This window comes from Hylobates moloch, unplaced genomic scaffold (genome assembly GCF_009828535.3).
Source record: "Hylobates moloch isolate HMO894 unplaced genomic scaffold, HMol_V3 SCAFFOLD_9, whole genome shotgun sequence".
NCBI classification, from domain to species: domain Eukaryota; kingdom Metazoa; phylum Chordata; class Mammalia; order Primates; family Hylobatidae; genus Hylobates; species Hylobates moloch.
In genome coordinates, this window is record NW_026652284.1 from 23,147,385 (window position 1) to 23,167,789 (window position 20,405).

Consider the following 20,405-nt stretch of genomic DNA (forward strand, 5'->3'; position numbering starts at 1 on the left):
GCCTGGGGCGCCTTCTTGCACCTTGCACAGCATTAGGTCCTATTGAGGTACCCAACTCCCTCAGGCCTGGATTTTCTCCTCACTGGAACTTGGGTGACCCCTCTGGCTCTGCTGTCACCAAGATCCCATTCAATAGTGACTGCAAAAAGGTCTTCTAAACTGCAAAGGGCCACATTTCTGAGAAAGAGAGGGGTGGGCCAACCCCCAGTGCACCAAGCTGAAAATGCCTCGGGGAGGTGGGATGGAGCTCAGGAAGCTGGCTGGCTCTATTTCTTTCTTTCTTTCATTCATTCATTCATTCATTCATTCATTCTGTGGACACAGCCTCGGCCTACCCTCCCACTTCCCCAGCCTTAATCTGACCTTCAGCAAGCAGAGAGAATTAAACAAAAACTCGCTTTGATGGACCAGAACTCCCTGCTCATAGGGTCCAGGTGCCTGGACTCTGGGTGACCTGAGCAAGTCACATGCTAAGATTCAAAGACTCAGTTTCCAAGGAAGAGGCCTGGCCTCACAGCCAGACCAGCCCCTGACTTTCGATCACTCCTGCCCTCCACGATCCCTCAGCCACCGGCAGAGAAGCTGGGGGCAGAGTAAAGCAAGCCTGACCCAACCTCCACCCAGAAACACACAAGCACCCCACAAATGCCACATCTGAAAGCTTTCTCCATCCTTTTCCTTTCCTTGACCCCCTCAGCAGTCCCCATGGACAGTCATCTCCACTCCCAGCCTCCTCGCTGGCCTCCCACAGTCTCAGGCTAAGCCCAGAGGGTTCAGGGGTTTGCCAGCAGGCACGCAGTGTGTGGGGGCACAGAGCCAAGGACTGCAACCCCCCAGGAGGGCTCCATCTGTCTGACCTAGCTGCTGTCCTTCCCGCACTGGACCCTCCTCCCCCGCGGAGAGGTTCAGGGGGCTCCGTGGCACTTACGTCTGGGCTCCCGGGGTCCGTCCACGGTCACCTTGATGGCTCGGTGGTAGGTGGCCACTTGGGTGGGGTTGGTGAACACAGTGATGGTCAGGGTGAAACTCTTCCCTGGGGAGAGTGGGGGACAGAGGCAGGCGGTTGGCACCTGGAGCTTCCACAATACCCTGCTCTCCCACCTGTACCTACCCCTGGAAGCCCCTAACTGTCAAGAAGGGGCACTCTGTCCTCTTTGAACCTGGGCAGAAGATAGGGCTCGGTGAAGTTCAAGCCACTGGGCTTGGCATTCAAGGCCCCTGGGGGTCTCACGCCAACTTTGTCACCGCCCTCCCCCGCCCCATGCCGTGGCCACCCTGGCTTATGTTCCCCTCTTCTTGGCCTTTCTGCTGTCTCTTCTATTCAGAAACCCACACGATTTTGTGGTGGGGAGCAGGATGGGTATATTCTATTTTCTGAAAGTAATTGGTGATCTTTGTAGAAAAATTCAAGAACGTAGAAAATATAAACAAAGAAGAGAAGACCCTCCCACGGTTCCACTAGCTGGAGATAGACACCGTTACCATTCCATGTTTTCCCTTTCAGCTCTTTTTGTATGGGTTTGTATATTTACACAGTTGCAGTGGTACTAAAATACAGATTTTCATACTGTTTTTTTTTTTTTTCATTTAACATCACATCAGAAGCACTTTCCCACGTCATTAAAACTCCATAAACTTTGTTTTTAATGGCTGCAAAACATTTCAACTAAAGGGAGCCTCCTCATCTTTTATCTATCTACCTCCTTACTCTTGGATATTTACATCGTTGCTAATTTCTCATTGATGTGTGCAGCTGGAGCTGCAAAAGGACTGATTTGGGAGCTGCAGACATTTCTTCTGTAGACACAACTGTTATTTCCAGAATGTTGTTCTATTTTTAGATAGACATTTGGCTCCAAAGTCTCCATTCAAAATTCCTGAGAGGGGAAAAAACTTTTAAAATACTATTTTTTTTTTTTTTTTTTTTTTACCATTTAAAATAAAATGAAAGTGACGTTCTGTTTATAAAAATCTTTGTCTGCATCTCTGCTTATTTCCTTAGAATAGATTCCAAGAAGCGGTGAGTGATTTCACGGGCGCTGATCCCTCTTGGAGTGAGATGAGTCTCCGGAGAGATTTAGTCGTCACCCCCGCGCGTGAGGCTGCGTCACACCCCAGGGATGTGTCTATCAAGATGGAAGATCTTTTACACGCTCTTGATTTGTTCGCCTTTTTTTCTATTACTAGTGAGAATGAAACTTTTTATATGATTATTATCCATCATAATCCAACACAAATTATTGCTTCATGTTCTTTTACTTTCCTGTGAAGGTTTTAGTGCCTTTTAAAAATCGCTATGTATTAAGCTTGTTAATACTTTCCATGCTGTATTTGTGGCCATCAGTTTCCCGGGGCACAGGCCTGCACATTTTGCCTTCACACGGTGGGTGGTTTTTCATTTTCACTTCTATTTCTCGTTCTTCTATCGTTTTATGTTTAGACGGGTTTCTCCGTGTAGAAAGCAGTTTATGAAGATTTACTTTCGACAGTCTTCTCTCTACTTTCTACAGTGAATTCTCTGATGTGTCTGGGATTTTGGGAGTCTAGGTAAGAGTCCTCCTCTCATCCTATTCTCTATTATGATCCACAGCCTCATGCTCTATGAGATTGGTGGCAGGGAGCGGGGGAGAAGTGCGGATCCCCCAAGCCAGACTTTATCCCCCTATCCCTGCCTCTTGATCCCACGTACAGGCCTGGGAACTCCCTGTGGGTAGGGGCCAATGGTCTTGCACTGTCACCTGTACCCCAGGACTGGCACAGGATGGTCACAGAGGGAGGCTGCCCAAGCGCATCCCTCTGGTGTCCCCCTGACAAACCTCCAAGGTGAGCACGTAAGTTTCAACAGCCCCATGTTGCAGGTGGGAGATGAAGCTCAGGGTGGAGACCAGTATCTCACAGTTCTCTCTGCATGGCCGGGTACTTGTTGGTCAACTGATCAAGTGAAAATTCTAGCCCCAGAGGCAGGAGAATCCAGAACAAAATTAAACCAGCCAGGCTGCCAGGAGCCATGCCACAGGACCCAAGGCCCTCTGAGACACCAGGGGGAATTTAAAGCTCAAGACCCACTGAGGTGTGACTCCAGCTGGGAAATGAGGGGCTTCCTAGAAGCCTTTTCCTAAGCCAGCCGGCTGAGGCAGGGATAGAAATTCTGACTGCACTTGCCCCCGGAGCCCCAGGTCAGAACAGACCTGGTCTCCCACTCTCAGATCACAGGGGCCGCTTTGCATGATTTCTGGAAGCAGAAAGTGCAGATGGTCTAGGGAAGTGCCAGGCAGATGCCTCGGGCTCCCTGCCCGACCCCTCCTACTGCCTTTCATCACTCTGAGGTCATTTCTCTCCTGGAACTCTTCCTCCTCCAACCAGCCCAGCACTCTCCTGGGGTGCCTGAGCCTCTGACCCTGCCAGCATTGTCCAGCACCTTCTTGGTTATGACGGGGAGTTTAGGCAGACAGCCCAGAGCCCTAGGGGCCAGACTGCAGACACGGAGGACTAATGGGCTCCAGTGCCCTGCCACAGGGCCCCAGGCCCACAGCAGCATTTGAAAGGTTACTAAAACACTCCTTCAGGTCACCCACCTTCTCAGTCAGGCCTTCCCTGGTCACTTTATCTGAAGTAGGCATTTTTAATTTTAATTAATTTTTTTGAGACAAGGTCTTGATCTGTCACCCAGGTTGGAGTGCAGTGGCATGATCACAGCTCACTGCAGCCTAGACCTCCCGGGCTCAAGTGATCCTCCTGTCTCAGCCTCCTGAGTAGCTGGGACAACAGGTAAGTGCCACCATGCCCGGCTATTTTATTTTTTTATTTTTATTTTCCTTCCTTCCTTCCTTCTTCCTTTCCTTTCATTTTTCCTTTCCTTTCTTTCCTTCCTTCCCTCCCTTCCTCCCTCCCCCTTTCTCTCTCTGTCTCTCTCTCTCTCTCTCTGTTTCTTTTTTCAAGCTTTTACTATGTGCCCAGGCTGGTCTTGAACTCCTGGGCTCAAGTGATCCTCCCGCCTTGGCCTCCCAAAGTGTTGGGATTACAGGCGTAAGCCACTATGCGTGGAAGGCATTTTTAACTTGGCTCCGTAGAATTGAACGAGCCTGGGAACTAGGATAGGAAAAAATTACAACTGTATTGTCCCTAACCTCTAACTGAAATTGAGCATCACTCTCAAGTACGAGTGTAGGCAACAAACCACAGAGGTATTATCAGCCGTACCTGTGACCTTGTCACCAACAGACGTCACAGATACTTACATATCACATTACAGTTGCTGCAGATTGCTCTAAATATCTTTTATGCTCGTCACAACTTCAAAACCATGGTCGTCATTAGACCCAATGCTAGATCTTATTTAATACATTGAATAAAGCAGCACATTTACCAGAATTTTTAAAGTATTTTGCTATGTTTTGATAGAATTGGTTTCCATTGTAATACTTTGTATTTGATTTTATACCTTAAAAATATCATTATTCTGAGAAAGATGTGCTGGCTTCACCAGATATCAGAGGGGCCCACAGGGCAAAAAAAAAAAAAAAAAAAAAAAAAAAAAACACTAAGCAGCTCAACCTGAAGTATCACAGGCCCTCCCACTCCCCTTCTCTATTCCCTGCACCTGCTGGAATTTTCTCACAATGCGTATGCTTTTAATAATCCATCTACACATTTTGTCTCCTTCTACTAGATTATAACCTCCCCAGGGGCCCGGGTTTTTGCCTTGTTCACGTGGTGTCTCCAGCCCCTAGGGTGGCATCCGGCACATAGGAGGTGCTCAACATCTGTTCAATAAATTAAGGGCAGAGATAATGGCTCCCATTTTGCACACAGGTACTAACGTCCCGCTCCTGAGAGGTGAGAAGCCCCCACCCATACCAGGTAGCAAACCACACGCCACCCCCGAGGTCACCAGCACTCCTCCGCCGCTTCCACCAGCTTCCGAGCCTGTCACCACCCCTCCCAGGTACAAAGGAGAGGAGTGTGGGGCCTGAGAGGAGGAGTGAGAGGGAGGGGCAGGCGTACGGGACCTCGGGAGACAGGGAGCCTGGGGAGCAGGGGTGGGAGAAAGCTGTCTCCCTCAGTGCCCCTCAGCTCCCCCGGCCCTGCCCAGCTCTCTCTCTGCCTGGCAGCGGCAAACCCATCCATCCCTCTCTCTCAGCCTCTAGCTATAACTCCGTGCAGGAGCCCCAGGCAAACGTGCAATCCATCAGGAGCCCAGGAACTGGCTCTCGGAGGGCTGGCCCTGGTTGCAGGGGAGAAGTCTCAGTCTGGGAAATGCGTTTCCTTCAGGGCTCCAGAAACTCCTCCAGGACCCATCATCAACCAGCCGGGGTGGCAGCGGGGCCTCAGGCAAGTCCTTGAGCCTCTCTGCCTGGGTTCCTATGTGTATAAGGTCCCTGCCCCACCCACAGGAGCTGCATGGGCGGGGGAGGGGACGTGTCTCAGTCTCAGGGGATCTCGGGGTTTTCTCAACTTCAGCCAAGAAGCCATCCATCTCTCCCCCAACCAGCGGTTCCCCTCAGCACCGGCACACTGCACCCTGAATCTCTGTCGACACACGGTTGCTTTTTAACCAGTCTATCACAGCTCAGGAGCTCATGCGCTTTTCAGTTTCACTTAGGCCAGTGGCCACCTGCTAGAGGGGCATTTTTGGGATGTGTGGTGGCGTGTGGTCAACACAGTGCTGGGGTGGCACTGCCAGCATTAGGGGTGGGGTGTGTGTATGTGGTGGGGGACGCCAGCACCCAACACTGCCCAGGGTGGTGAAGATTCATTCTTCCTGGGAGGGAAAAACTTGCTTATAAAAGTTCTCTGGCTGGTAACGGTGGCTCATGCCTGTGATCCCAACGCTTTGAGAGGCTGAGGTGGGAGGATCACTTGAGTCCAGGAGTTCAGGACCAGCCCAAGCAACACAGTGAACACCACCCCCATCTCTACAAAAAATAATTTTAAAAAATCAGCTGAGCATGGTGGCGCATGCCTATAGTCCCAGCTATTGAGGTGGGAGGACTGCTTGAGACCAGGAGGTTGAGGCTGCAGTGATCGCACCACTGCACCCTAGCCTGGGCGACAGAGCGAGACCTTGTCCCGAAAAAAAAATTTTCTGAGTCATGAACCTAACTCAGTTTTACATAAAACAAGGGATTTTTTTCGTACTTTTAATATCTACTGAATTTTCCAGAAGGAAAGACAGTTCTTTTTTTTTTTTTTTTTTTTAATTTTGTTCAGCGCTTTGCCAAGAGTTGTTGACAACTTCAGAAAGTCATGGTATTGGCAGCAAGGCCAGGTTCAGATTGAGCCCTGCCGCCCTGCCTGTTCCCTCTGCTGTGGACTTCTGCGTAGAAGGCATTTGTCCACCTCATGGAGTCCTGTGGCCCCAACGTTTACATATTCAAATCAGTGTTTTATTATAAATTACTTTCCCTTTTTTTCTCCATCACAGCTATGGAATAACATAGTTTGCAACTGCATGTCAATAGGTAGGTTACGTTATTTACACATTTCAATGTAGAATAGTAAGGCTTGATACAAAATAGATATTGTAAGAAAGGCTCCTGGTGTCTGGCAGGGCAGGGACCTCAGCCCTAATCACTGCAGGAGACAGCAATGACCTGGTTTTCTTCCCTTCCCTTTCTTGGTTCACACCTTCAGCCCTATTGTAAGAGCTCTGCGGTGTTACTGGGTGCATGTCTTTCATGGAAAGCCATCTTCCTGGAACTCAGACAGAATGTAGAACTAAAAATTGAGGAAACAAGCAGAGGTTTCCATCAGACTTCTTAGTTCTGGCAGAAGTCAGAGGTCCAGGCAAGGGTTCTGGGTCCCAACCCCCGACCTTAACTCCCAAAGTGTCCCATCTCCTAAAGTGGCCCAGATTGTCACTGTCAACCACTGACTGTTCTCTCAGGTGGGAATTTCCCAGTCGGCAGGATGGGCACCGCAGATGTGTGTCTGCATGCCAGCGGACCCGGCACCCTCCTTCCTCCCTGCCAACCGCCTCCACCTCTCCCACTCAGCAGTTCACACCTTCTGGGTTTCCCCCACCCCCGCCCAAACCACACAGTAATCAGAGAATCAGTGGCTGTCACCGCTCAAAGGGACCTCAAAGTCCTCCTCCAGTCCCAAGCATTTGAAGTAACAAAATCTCTAACATGTATCCAGCTCTCAATATGCGCCAGCTGATACACTTGTATCAATTGCCCTAACCTTCCCCAAATCTCATGAGATAGGTACCATTATCATCCCCATCTCACAGATGAGTAAACTGAGGCACAGAGTGGTTAAGTCATTTGCCCAATGTCTTCCAGCAAGTCATTAGCAGAGCTGGGACTCAAACGCAGGGTGGCTGATACTAGAATGCAGGTTCTCAAAGACCTCCAACCTCTGAAGGCTGAACGCCTTAGCCACAGTTCCTCAGACATCGGAACTCCTCCTCAGATCACTTCCTGCCTCCCAGGACCACTGAGACTGGTTATGGATCACTGAGAGGAGACGGATGACAGAACGGTTTATAAACTCAGCCCCTCGCATCTCCCAGAGCCATCATCCCAGCCTCGGCCATTCCTGCTACGAGGGCAAGCTCCCAACCAACGCTTTGGAAACCCATTTCCCTCCCTGCAGGCCTGGGGACGGGGGCTCAAGGTCTGTGGGCATGAAAACCCCTAAAAAAAAATCATCCTCAGTGTGCAGAACGGCCAGACAAGGTCTCGGTAACTCAGAAAATCGTCGTCTCTTCTCTTTCTCTCACCTCCCAGGAGAGGGAGTGGAAAGGGAGAATCAAGTTCCTGATGCCTTGCTGGCCTCCCAGATCAACAGCACCTTCTGCCCGCCTCGCAACAGGCAGCAGCTACAGTGCCCCGGACACACACCTGGGCTAGCAGACCTGGCCACTGCCCCACAGTCAGCAGAGCCATCAGCCTTTGTCTGCCACCGACCAGGGACCAGTGACTCTCCTCTCAGGGCGGGGATTAAGTTGCAAAGGGTTTGAGAGATTGGGGATGACAAAAGGGACCTGGAGAGTAATTAGGGGCAGCAATGAAAGCTTAATTCATAAAAGCAAACATTTTCCATCCATCAACCTGCAGCCAGTTAAGGGCACCGTTTGAAAGAAATCTGTGCGTGGGGAAGGGAGCCAACAGGAACAGGAAATGTTTGAAAGAATGTAAACTATTTCAGTTTCATAAAAAGTAACAAGTAAACAGTTATTACATGCAAATAATGTCCTGGTTTTAATTAATGCTGAAAAGTCAAAATATGGTTGACATTTGTATGTATACATTGAATGGCTGGAAAGGAAAAAATGGTGCCCAGATGCCCGTTTCAGAGCGGGGCTGGCGGCTCAGAGGGAACTAGAACCTTGAGAAGGTCCTGTTTATTGGTGATGAAAAGCATGGTTCTGCTTCAGCCGCTTCAGCCTGCTGTGGAGTTGGGGAGCAGAGGGAACCCAGCATACTTCTTAACAAAGCTGGAGGCGGGCCTGGTGCTTGGGAAGGGCGACTCCCACTTCAGCCACTTCTCATAGGCAGGCTGGTCTTAAAGGGCCAGTGGACTCTCAGGCCTCCATTCCACGGGGGCAAGGTTTCTAGGACTTTCCCATCCAGGAGTTAAGTGATGATGGGTTTCAGGTCCCAGAAGCCTCCCATTCAACAGCCCCTCACCCGTCCTGCCTTCCTTCTACTGCCCAAGGTCGGTCAGACAGGCAGGGTGGCACACCAGCCTTGACTCTGGGGCAGGAGATGGCAGCCTTCGAGCTGTGCTTTCCAACATTCAGCTGCGTTAGCTTCCGTTCCAGACCACCTAGGGCTCAAAGGGGCTTGGAAACTGGGTCTGGGAGACCACAGCTGGAGAGAGAGCCTCAGAGTGTGGGGGAGATTCTGCCCCCTTTGGAGAGAGTGGCTGGGGTGCTTGGGCCCCACAGACCAGGGACTTGTCCTGCAACCACCTTGCTGAAAGACCTATAAGCTCCCTTTTTGAGCTTGTTAATCCACCATCTCCTGCCAGCATTTTTTGTGAGACCAGGTGTGCTTAACCGGGAAAGAGGGGGTGGCACGAACGGTTTCAGGAGTTGGTAAACCCTAGAAACTGGGAGAAAATTGTGTCTTTTTCTGGCAAAAGACCGTAACTTTCCTCACCTCCTCAAAGCGATCTGTAATATCCTACAGGATTACAAATTGCTGTTTTTAGACAGAGCTGCATCTGGAGACCTGTTTTTCGGGATTCTAAGGCCCCTCTTTCAACCTCCTTCCCTGCTGCCCCTGCCATTGCCAATACTGAACTGGCGAGGCCTCCCTTCCACTTACCTCGCCCACTGCGGCCCACGAAGCGAAGGTCGTTGAACCTGGCCACCTGGTTCTTCATGACGGCCGAGGCGTTGCGCAGCTCAGCGGAGTAGTTCTCGTCATTGCCTGCCATCACGGTCACCACCGTACCATCCGGCACGTCCCCCAGTGCCACCACCTGAAGACACGGGGCGGGGGAATGCAGGTGGACAGCTTAGAAAGGAAGAGGGAGGCCAGGGAAAGGAGGGGAGGGGCTGGGCTGGGCAGCTCCCCTAGGTCCCAGGCGCACTGCGTATTTCTCCAGTGCAGAGTGAAAGAGGCTTAAAAACAATAAAGACCTTCCCCCAAATATCACGAAAACAAGAAGATGGAATCTTCAGCTTCCACACCAAAATCCTAGATCAACTGCTTACATAAACTGTGTCCCAAGAAATCATCCTTTCAATGAAATCTAAGCCAGAGCTGTGAGTCAGCTCAGTCACTATGATGTGGGGTGCAGTTCCCCTGTTGTCTTCGGCTGCAGCGAAAGAGGAATCAACATGCTCCTAGCAACGAAGTCTCCAAATGAAAAAGAGTATCAGCAATAATAACAACAGGGCTGCTACCCCCACTCCATTTATGCAAGAGCTGTTTAGGGCATGAAATTTGGCCCTGACATATGGACCAGGCCCAGTTTATTGGCCCCTGCAGAGCCTAAATTCGTTATGTAGAGAAAATGCAGAATGCAAAACTCACTGGTGTTTTGAAAAAGGTCACCCAGAAAACCCCTTTAAAGTGAGAGTGGGGCTTTTGATAATGGAAGGATGCACCTGCCAGGAATTGCAGGATGGGGGTGGCGATGTCCCCCTAAACACCATCTCCCCCAAATCCCCCACTCCCAGGAGCACGGAGAGGCAGATGCCTTTTGAAAAAGAATCAGACTTTAAACAGAGTCACAACCATTTAAACGTGGCCGCCGCGTGCAGGGACTGGGGGTCCATATGGTAAAAATTTCAAGGAGAAAATGTTTGGGATCTGATTAAAAAGACCAGATTTCCTGTCAACATCCTGTCTTCTTTTAATTTCAAAGACTCCTTTTAAGCTCCAAGTGACAGTAAAACCTCCGATCTGACGATTAAAGTCACACGGGCCTCCCCCCCCTCCCGGCGAGATTTCCCCCACTGGTATTTTAAGATGTCACCCGGGAGACCTCAAAGAGCCACTCTTCCTTTTTTTCCCATTTGGAGTCGTCTTAATGGGAGCAGGGACCGCCTCAGCGGCCAGCGGCCGCCGCTTCCAGCCACCTCGGGCAGCACCACCCCCAGCTGCCGGCCCTTCCTGCCCTGCCCTTTTCTCACGGCAGCTGTGAGAGGTTTAGGGGAAAACCGAGGCGTTTTCGTTTCATCTCGCTGCCCCCTTAAAAAAATGAAAATGAAACAGTCGCCTACTCCCTGGTATAAAGAAAAAGGTCCTCTAAATGGCTGGGGGCTGCCAGCGTTAGGGGTCCCCCAGTCTCAACCCGCCATTCGGGACGCATAATATCCCCGAGCAAACGTCTGGAGAGCAGTGCCCCGATCCCGGCCTAGCGCCGTCCGGTAAAATTTCGGAAGCCCGAGGGTGTGAGCAGGAAGCTTTAGCGAAGCGCCGCGGGAGGAGGGGTGCTGGCGGCGGAGGGTAGGCCCTTTCACCGTTCGCACCCCACCCGCGGTGTCCTTGCCCCGGTCCCGGGATCCTCTTCTCCGTTACCCGCAGGGCTGTATCTGAGCGATACGGGTTAGGGGGGCGCAAAACTCCATCCGCCCATTTCCGCACCAACGTCTCTACGCAGGGCGCCCCAAAACCCAGATGGAGCGGGGCAACCCCCTTAAAAGTCATTCCTGCAGGGCGCATCCAAAACGGAACGCCGAGGTCCCGGAGCCGAGCGCGCAGCGAGACTGAACCGGGTGCCCGGGTGTCTCCGCGGCGTCTCGGGCACCTCCCCTCCCCACTGCTCCCGAGGCTCTGGCTCCCGCAGCTCAGACGCCCGGAGCCCCAGGGCCGGCGCCCTCCCGCCCCGGGTCCCGCACTCACCTTGAAGGCGACGGGCAGCGTCTTGTTGCAGCGCCAGTGCGAGGGCAGCACGGAGCAGAGGAAGTTGGGGCTGTCGGTGCGCACGAGCTCGCCCGCGTGGTCCGCCAGCACGTCCACCATCGAGCGCACCTCGGGCCGGGCGCGCCCTCCGGGCCCCACGGCCGCCTGCGCGCTCAGCGCGCCGCTGTTCTCGCCCATCTTGCCGCCGCCGCCGCAGGGGAAGGCCGTGGAGGGAGGTGTGAAGCGGCGGCTGGTGCTTGGGTCTACGGGAATACGCATAACAGCGGCCGTCAGGGCGCCGGGCGGGCGGCGACGGCGCGGCTTCCCCCGGGGGCGGCCGGCGCGGGCGCCTCCTCGGCCGCCGCTGCCGCGAGAAGCGGGAAAGCAGAAGCGGCGGGGCCGGGGCCTCAGGGCGCAGGGGGCGGCGCCCAGCCACTACTCGCCAGGGCCCGCCCGCTGCGAGGCCTCGCTGGCCCGACGGCCGCCCGCAGCCTGCCCGGCTAGTCCCGCATCCTCGGCGCGCGGCCCCGCGTGCGGCCGCCCCTCGCGGCTGTCCCGGCTGTCTGGGCCGCGGCGGGGCCCGCGCGGGGCTGTGCCACCGCCGCCTCCTGCCCCGAAGCTCGCCTGCGGCCGCCCCGACTCCGCGGCCGCAGCCCCAGAACAAATCCTCCAGAATCAAGTGGCGGGGCCGCGGCCGCCAGCGCGGGGTTAGTACCCCCGGGGCCCGCGGGGCGGGGCCGGCGGAGCGACGCGCCGCACAGCCAATCGGCGGAGCCCCCATCGCGTGCACCTCGGTGGCGTTCGCGGGGAGGAACGGGGCCTGCCGGGGGCCGCCCAACGGGGAGGGGCGGAAGGCGCCACCCCGCGGAGGAGGCCCGGGTGCCACAGCCCAGGGCCCCCGAGAGCTCTGGGAGCCCGGGGCAGACGCTAGAAATTTGCTTAGAACGTCCGGGTCCCACAGAAGGCGCCCTTGCCGCCCTCTCCCGGGTCGTAGCTCCCTGACGCTGGGGCGCAACCCCCTTCGCTCCTCCTCCCCGCTGGCCGCGGCCGGGCTTCCCCAGCTCTTGCTGCTTCGGGCCTGTGACTTCTGCCACCCCGAGCTGGGGGCCGCGGGGTCTCAGGGCCGGTGACGCCGCACTGGGAGCCGCCCCAAAGAGGTTACTCACCTCCGTCGTCCCGCACATTATTCTGACCCAAGAGCCTCCACCCACACGGGATTTTGCGCGCCGTCCACGCCCGGCCGGCGGCCTTTGCTGCTCCCAGCCCTGCGCGGCTTTGGTCCCAGCCTCGGTGGTCCCTGTGCCAAACCGGGGACAGGCGGAAGGGAGTCTCCTAGGGACCCTAAGTAGCCTGGGGCCAACAACCCCTTTCCTCTCTGCTCTCCCCTCAAAACAAGTTTCAGGATCTTGCAGGCCTCGCGGCGTCGTTCTTCGTTGTGGCGGCCTGTGGCTCTTTGAAAAACACGACGAAGCCTGCAAAATGCGTTTTCCTGATTTTTTTTCCCCTTTACGCATGTAACCACGGTCCTGCATCGTGAAACGGTACGCGCGTCGGTGGCGAAAGAAAAACAGCAGTGGCTGCAAAGCTAAGGGCCCTCGCTTTCAGAGGAGAGAATTTTCTTTCTCCATGCGGGTGGAAAGTGGCCTCCGCGGGTCCAACCCCACTTCTTCTTGGGCCCGTGCGCTCCGGCTGCGCCGCAGGGACCACGGACAGCTTCGCCAAGGCACTGCCTGCCCGTCCGGCTTCGGGTCCCCGCTCCCACTCCCAGCCGCGTGGCCCAACCTCTCCTGGGCTTCACTGCAAACAACCCCTTCCTCTCCCGCCTCCTAAGTCAGTCGAGCAGGCCTAGGGGCCGGCTACAGCTGGGAGGGCAACGGGAAAGATCAAGCCACAGTCATTCCGAATTATCGCCCCAGACACCTCCCTAGACTCTGGGGAACGAACGCGTGCTGAGCCTCCCCGCCGCTTTGGAGACGGGGCTAGATTTTCGTTGCCCCCGGCTCTCGACAGGTGCAAAACGATGAATTCCAAGCCTCGGAAGCAAAGAAGCTTAGGATCCGACGGTGGCCGCAAGGTCTCATCATGGATCTGACCCCGGCTCAGCGCGCGCCATTTCGTCGTCGCCAAACGAAATCAAGCCCCGCGTGCGCTCCAGGGGCGAAGGACTCTGGCCTCACCCCGACCACCGGGAGAGCTGGCCCCTACCCACCTCGGGGCCTCATATCACGCCCTCAGGCCGTGTCGAAGGCAAGGACGGCAAAGGTCCCTTACTGAACCTTTTAAGGGAGCCTGCGCCTGGCAGTTGTCGATTGCGGACCCAGGCCCACGCGCCCTCGGACGCGCTAGCAGGAGCAGCAGAACTAGAGGAAAGCGAGCGATCCAGCCTGGGCGCTGCCACCTCCGGGAACGTCTCCGGGAAGGCCCAGCGCGTCGTGGCCAGGTACGGCCCTGGCCCGGGGCGGGCAACACGTGCTGCCCTAGCGGTTGCGGGACCATGACCCGCTGTTTCAAGTGGTGGTAAATTCCATTTGTCGAATGGTTTCGGTTTGCACCGTGCCCTTTGCTTGTTCCTCCGCCTGATTTCTCCCTCTCCCCTTATGACGGGTTCACAGACAGGTTTCCAGAGAATAAGGGACTCTTGTGGGCCCTGGCACCTGGCGCAGGGCCTGGCACGGCTCCGGCTCTCCGTAGGGCGCTGGCTTCCCGTGGGCACCAGATCCAAGGGACCAGGGCGGCGGGGGGGTGTGGGGGGGTGGGCGGGTGCAGGCCCTTGGGTCCCCAGACTAAGGTCGCCGGGCCGCCTGGCAGGCACAGTGGCAGGAGTCGCCGCTAGTTGGCGCCCGCGCCCCACCAGCCTCGGAGGTGCGGGCGGGGCTGGGCTACAGATGCTCGCCAGCTGCGGCCCCGGGTGCAGGCGCGGCGACCGCCCCCGAGGAGCTGCCCTTTCCTTGCCATCCATGCGGCCAGGTCTCGGACAAACCGATGGCTTTGTGTCAAACCAAGGCCGCCTTCCTCACGTCTGATAAGATGGACGCCTTCTGCCTTCGCGTTTTCAGGCACCCGGGGAAGACCCACAGAACAGGCTAGCTTGTTCTCAATTTCCACCTGCTTCCTCCCCAACCCGGACCAACAAACATTGTCGTCTGTTTGATGGGAGGGAGAGCTCCCACTCCCCCACCTGGGGCATGCAGACACCCTCGCCCTTCCCCAGTTGGCATGGACCTCGTCTTTTCTCCCTCTTCCATCAGGTCGATGGACAAACAACCCAGTTTCTCCCCAGTGGCCCCCACCTAAGAGCACCCTAAGTTGTCCACAGCGGGGCTAGGAAGCAGAATGTCAGGACACTCCCCTACCCTACTTTGACTTAGAGCTAGGTAAACCCATCCCCGGGCAAATAGAGCCAGCTCCTTTACCCCAGGAAGGGGATTCGTCTCCCTCTGGCATTTAGGAGTGCGCTCTAAGTGCGTTCTTGGCAGTGAGGGTGCCGGCTTCCCAGGGCAGGTGTGATTCATGGGGACTGTGTGGCGCCTGGGCAGGGATCCCCAGGTGTACCAGACAAGGGGCAGGTGTGCCCTGGGAAACGGCCTAAGAGGTCCATGGGCTATGGAAGGAGCTGGGGTCCACAGTCCCTCTGCCTGAGCATGTCTTCCCTCACCCACAGCGCTCTAGGGAAAGTTGCCTAAACCTCTGAGCCTTCTTTCTTTCATCTGTAAAGTGGGGGCACTCATAGTGGCCCCTCAGAGAATTGCGTGTAAAGTGCTTAGCACAGGCCTGGCACATGGAGGGTGCTCCAGCCTCGGGGAGCCATCACTGTCATTACGAAAAAATAAGGCCTCTCAATCCTTGCTGGGGGGCTTTGACCCACCCCTCCCCTCTCTGGGCCTCCCACTTCCGTCTGTGAAATGTCCAGTTCTCATATTCAAAGCTTGCCAGGACTCCAAGCCAGTCCATGCTGTCCTGATCCCTCGATTCACCAGGGGCTGCCTGGGGGAGGTAAGGGCTGGCTGTGACCTACCTCCACGTGGAGTCAGCTCACAATGGGGTTTCCAGCAACCATCACAGGGCGGCCGGGGCTGGGTCTTGATGATTGCCCGTCTGACCATTCCTCTCAGAACCTCACTTTCGCCCCCAGCCGGCCACCCTCCCGTAGGCAGACCCTTTCCTGAGTAGCAACTGGGCCTCAGCGGACACTGCCAGGGACCCTGTTTCCTTCCCAGGAGGCCTCTGTTCCCCATATCCTGAATCACACAGGAGCCTAGTCCAGCGAAGAAGGCAGAGGACTCTCTTCTAGAACTGAAAATTTCTCCCAGCCTGGCCCTAAAGCCCCTGTCCAGAGGGACCGGTGGTGAAATCTATCTCCTGCCCAGTGCCCTAGAACTCAAAGGGGACATTCATGCCCCTCACTGAGCCTCAGTTTCCTCTTCTGTCAATGGAGGTCATTCTCACCCCTCCACTTCACGGGAGGGGGATTAAGGATTCCCCCTAGGAGGGGAGGGGCATCATTGTGATTGATGATGGATTATTTGAAGAAACAGAAAGAAAATGCTGCTGAGTAAACTAGGACTCATCTGCGTCCTGATTTCAGATAATGATCTCTGAACATATAAGCAAGAAATGTTAATGAAAAATGGCAATATATCTGGGTTGAGGGGTTGTCTCCTGCAGGCCGAGGGTCCAGCTCCAGAGAGTCCAGCTCTGGGGTCATCTCTCCCGGGCAGCCTCTCTGGAAGGATTCAGAATGTGTGAGAGCACAAATGTGCTTCTCAAATTACAGAGATCTTTCTTTCTTTTTGGAAAGTGCCAGACTTGGAGGGGAGGGAGAAGGAGCAGGGGAGAGCAGGGTGGTGAGGGTGTTAGGACCCAGATGCTGCCTGTGCGGTCTGAGACTTTTGCCTGGTGTCCATGCTCCCCTGAGCCTTGGCCCCCGAGGGTAAAATGGGAAGAACAGTAACAGCTGGGGGTGCTGAGGCTTTACCTTGTGCCAGGCACCGCACGTGGGCATTACTCATGGTATTCAATCCTCACGGCGTCGTATGTGGTAGGTGTTATGCCCACGTAAGCAAAGAGGAACGTTGTCCCTGGTCGGCCAGGCTAGAGAGGGCCGGACCCGGGTTAAAAGCCTGCTCTGGCTCAAAATATGGGGCATGAAGGCATCACCTGGCCAAGCATGTCATCACTCTCCTCCTAGTGGCTGAGTAATGGGAAGAGCTAGCATCTAGATACAGAGGAAAGAGCTATCGTGATGGGGGAGAGGGAGGTGGGGTGGTAAATCCTGCTAAGCAGCCCTGGGCTTGGAAATCAGCAAACTCTTCAAATCTGCAGGGAGTCAGGAAGGACTTGCCAGGGTCATTCGGGAGGGTCCTGTGATAGCCAAGGTTCACCCACCACCTGCCATCCTTTGGCCTCAGAACCAGTCTGCGAGGAGGCAGGATTGGCAGTAATCCCCAGTTTACAGATGGGAACACTGAAGCCCAGAAAGGGGAGAGGCGTGATCAGGATCTGGAAGGAGCTCCAGCAAGGCCAGGAGCAAGCACCTCGAGGCAAAATGCAGTTGGACAGGACCTCTGCCTTGCAGGAGACTGCAGCCCAGTCCTGGGCCTCACACACTAGCGCCCTGATGCCACTCTCAGTGCCTCTCGCCCAGGGGAAGTGCTAGTCAGACGTGTTTCCCTCTGGGCCTCAGTGTTTGCATCTGAATGTGGGGGTGCACTTTCAAGGCCCCTCTACATGCCAAGCGGGTTCCGCAGGACCCCAGGGTTTCGTTGTGACCCGAGGCCCCTCCTCCCCACCCACCTCCTCTCCACCTCCCGCGGGGCGCCAGCTCCCTTGCGTCCACATGACCTCGGATCCTTCCACGCCCACCCCACCCTGTTCTGCAGGTGGGTGGTCAGAGGGTGCTCTGCTTTGAGGATGGGAGAGAGAAAGGGAGGCAAGGACCGAGAAAAGAGACTTCTCTTGCGGGAGCGCAGAGCAGAAAAACCGGCTCCATCGGTTACCAGGGAAGGGGTTTCTGGTTTCAGATCCCATCACTTGGTGGGGCCTTCCTACCACCCTCCCTGCTACTCACTCTTGTCATCTGTAAATCAGGGAAATGCTTCTAGAAGACAGTTATTTGGTCTGTGACTTTGATCATTGGTCTATGACTAATAAGTGCCCTAATTTTTTGGACACCTGCCGCATGCTGGGAGTTTTCCGCCAATTGTCGCCCACCCTCAGGTGCCTCTGCAGGGCAGAGATTTTATTCTCTCCATTTTACAGATGGGGAAACCCAGGCTCCGAAAGTAAAGAGCTTTTCCTCTGTGGGCCTCAGAATCTGAGAAGTTCAAACAAGTTCTCAGGAGCCCTTCCAGCACCCCTACTCCTCGATCAGGGAGGGGCGGTCTGCACTCTGACTGCTGCTCTCAGCGCAGAGCTCTCCGTCCAAAGCAGCAGGTGCATGCAGAGCTACCTGACAGCAGAACCATCAAACATGGGAGGCACGGAGTGGTGAGAGGGACCTGGGCAGCTTGGAGCCAAGGGGGGCTTCTGGGAAACATGTACCCTTCCCCCAGGGTGGGGTTCAGCCCTGGCAGGCAGGGAGGGAAAGAGCTTTTCTGAGTGGCTGTTGCTTTACACACATTTTTGCTTCACAGTATTCTTAGGGAGTAGCGACAGTTATCACTCCCATTTTACAGGAAAGAAAACTGAGGCTTAGAGAGCTCAAGTAACGTGCCCAAGTTGGCACTGCTGGGAAGCCACAGAGGTAGGATTCCAACCAGGCAGCCTGGCCCCAGAGCCCACGTTGCCTACCACTACACTCTATTCTTGTGGACTAAAACCAGATGCTCGAAGTTACAGTCATGGAATAGAATTAGAATCCTGGCAGAAGAACTGTGGGCAGGATTCGGAATTCTACAATGTCAGACTCGAAAGGGCTCTGAGATATCAAATCCAAATCCCCATTTCTCAAATGACAGAACTGAGGCCTAGGGAGGAAGAGTCTCACTCAAGGTCACAGCCTGTGCCAGGGACGGAGTCTGCACCCCCTCCCTCTCCAGCTACCTCCCGCTGACTCCGCACCTTCCTCTCCTGCAGGCCGTCCTCTCCCCACTGCCCACCCAGCAGCTTCTGGGCCCAGCCAGGCCCATTAGGGATTTTCCACCTCCCCGAAAAGGTCCTAATGACTGTCAGTCCTTGTGAAGCCTTAATTAATCTCAGAGGCCGATGGCTCGGAGGAGACTGGGGGCTTTGGCCTTACGCAGATGAAGATTGCGGCTCTATTTCATGTGGTGGTGAAGGAACGCCTCAGACATTCCTGCCAGCAATAAAAGCCACATGGCTTTCCAGCATCGCCCTTGGAAAAGAAAAAAAAGTGCAGCCCTTTGCGGAAAGAAATCAACTATGTGCTGTACGCATGGCATGAGATACAAATGGGCATACGGAGGTGGGGAACAGTGGATCTTTTATGCCGCCTCTGATGTTCACTGACAGTGACAGGGCCAGCATTCACGGTCCCAGCTGCAATCCTGGGGAGAAGGAGTGACCCCCAGTGTGGTGGGGGAAGCCTCAGCTCCTCCACCTGAACTGGATTTGAGCCACCCCAGATATACCAGAGGCAGGGCTGGCTTCCTGGCCTGTGACCCATGCAGTCGCACAGGGCCCTGGTCTCAGAAGGGTCTTGAGCTTGTTCTAATGCCCTGCCACCACTGCCTTGAACTTCTGAATACTTGCTCAACAAAGGTCCTGCGTTTTCATTTTGTACTGGGCCCCCCAAATTATATAGCCAGTCCTGACCACAAATCCCTCCCCCATCACCAATTGTCACGTCTCTCCTGGCCCCTGCCATGTACCCAATCCCGGGGAGTAGGGTTTCTTGAGTGCCTACTAGCCACTTTGCTTATATCACCTGAGATGAACTTCAAAATGACTTTGTGAATTGGGCAGATGTGGAAAATTGAGGCTCAGAGAGGCTTCCATACGGCGAGGAAGCCTAGACTTGAACTCAGGTCTCCCTGACTCCAAAGTGAGTGCTCTTAGCAGCTCTACGTTCTGCATTATTTCATCTTCACCATGCCCAGGGGGATGGGGATACACACAGTTAGACTGCTCTATTCCCAGATAACAGAAGGCATAACTGAGGCCGGAGAAGTGAAGGTTCTTCAGTCAGTGTCAAACCGAGGGCCTGGGCAACAGTGGACCTGGGCCTGGATCCATAGGGCTGGGGATGGAGTCTCAGTTTTATAGTTGTTTGTGCCACTTGTAAATTTATTGGCTCTTTCCATGCAGGTCACTGCCTTGAGTCTGGTCTGGGATGTGGCTGGAGCCCTGCCCTGTCCCCTCCCCGACAGCTCTTCATTCTAAACATCTGGAAGTCCTTCCTTGTGTCTTCTTCCGCTCTCTCATGCTGCAGTTTTCCTCTGCCACCCTCACTGGTTGGGAAGCAGTTGGATATGGCACCTTGATAAACTCAAAAGAGTCCAAATTCTTGATGAAAGTCAGGGTTGAACAGAGCCCATAGATTGCCATGTCCTATAACCAGGCCTGGGCCTGAGGCTCATAGAGCCAACTGCTAGATCCAGGGGAGCCATTTCCTTGTTCCTTGCTGGGTAACCTTGAGCAAGTTCCTTCCCTCTCTGGCCCTCAGACTCCCCTTCAGGGAGATAAATGCATTGGACCACACCTGAGCCCCAGGAGGCCTCTCTATCTTCAACATTCTAGAATTCCATATTAATCTACAACAGGTCTGCTCATTTCCCCATCTCATAGCTGGGGAAACCGAGGCCCAGGAAGGATCAGAGATTTGCCCAATGTCACAGAAGGTGCTTATTGACAACTGGACTTGACTCCGAGGCTCCTGTCAGCCGGCCCGGCTGCCTCTGCACAAACCTTCGGAGGATCTGGCCTCAGCATCAGCTCAGCTTGCCCGTGTCCCGCCCCCTCTAGCCCAGGCGGCCTGTCAGGCACCCTGAGTGTCCAGGCCTGGAAATCACAGCTAAGGGTCCCTGGCAGGCAATAAAGTTCCTCTTCTATGGCTTGAATGTCTCCCAAAAGTCATACATTAAAACTTCATCCCCATCGTGGTGGTATTAAGAGGCAGTGGGGGGCCTTTCGGGAAGTGAT

The 20,405-nt window shown here is 54.8% G+C and overlaps 1 protein-coding gene and 1 long non-coding RNA gene across 5 annotated transcripts in view; one reads left to right on the forward strand and one right to left on the reverse strand.

Annotated features, from left to right (window-relative positions):
• The window catches only part of RUNX3 (RUNX family transcription factor 3), a 65,172-nt gene that overhangs the window by 18,222 nt on the left and 26,545 nt on the right, over positions 1-20,405 (reverse strand). For 2 of the 4 annotated variants that reach the window (XM_032759357.2, XM_032759359.2), the window contains exons 3-5: positions 11,307-11,569; positions 9,279-9,435; positions 929-1,033 (exon numbers count right to left, since the gene is read on the reverse strand). In XM_032759357.2, coding sequence (XP_032615248.1) covers positions 929-1,033; positions 9,279-9,435; positions 11,307-11,569 — 525 coding nt within the window. Of the gene's footprint in view, positions 1-928; positions 1,034-9,278; positions 9,436-11,306; positions 11,609-20,405 lie in introns of those variants that run through there. The other 2 variants (XM_058444121.1, XM_058444120.1) reach the window with 2 other exon arrangements.
• Positions 12,171-20,405, forward strand: part of LOC131384221 (uncharacterized) — a 34,303-nt gene continuing 26,068 nt past the window's right edge. Inside the window, exon 1 of the long non-coding RNA XR_009214868.1 lies at positions 12,171-13,746. This is a non-coding gene — a long non-coding RNA (uncharacterized LOC131384221). The remainder of the gene's footprint in view (positions 13,747-20,405) is intronic.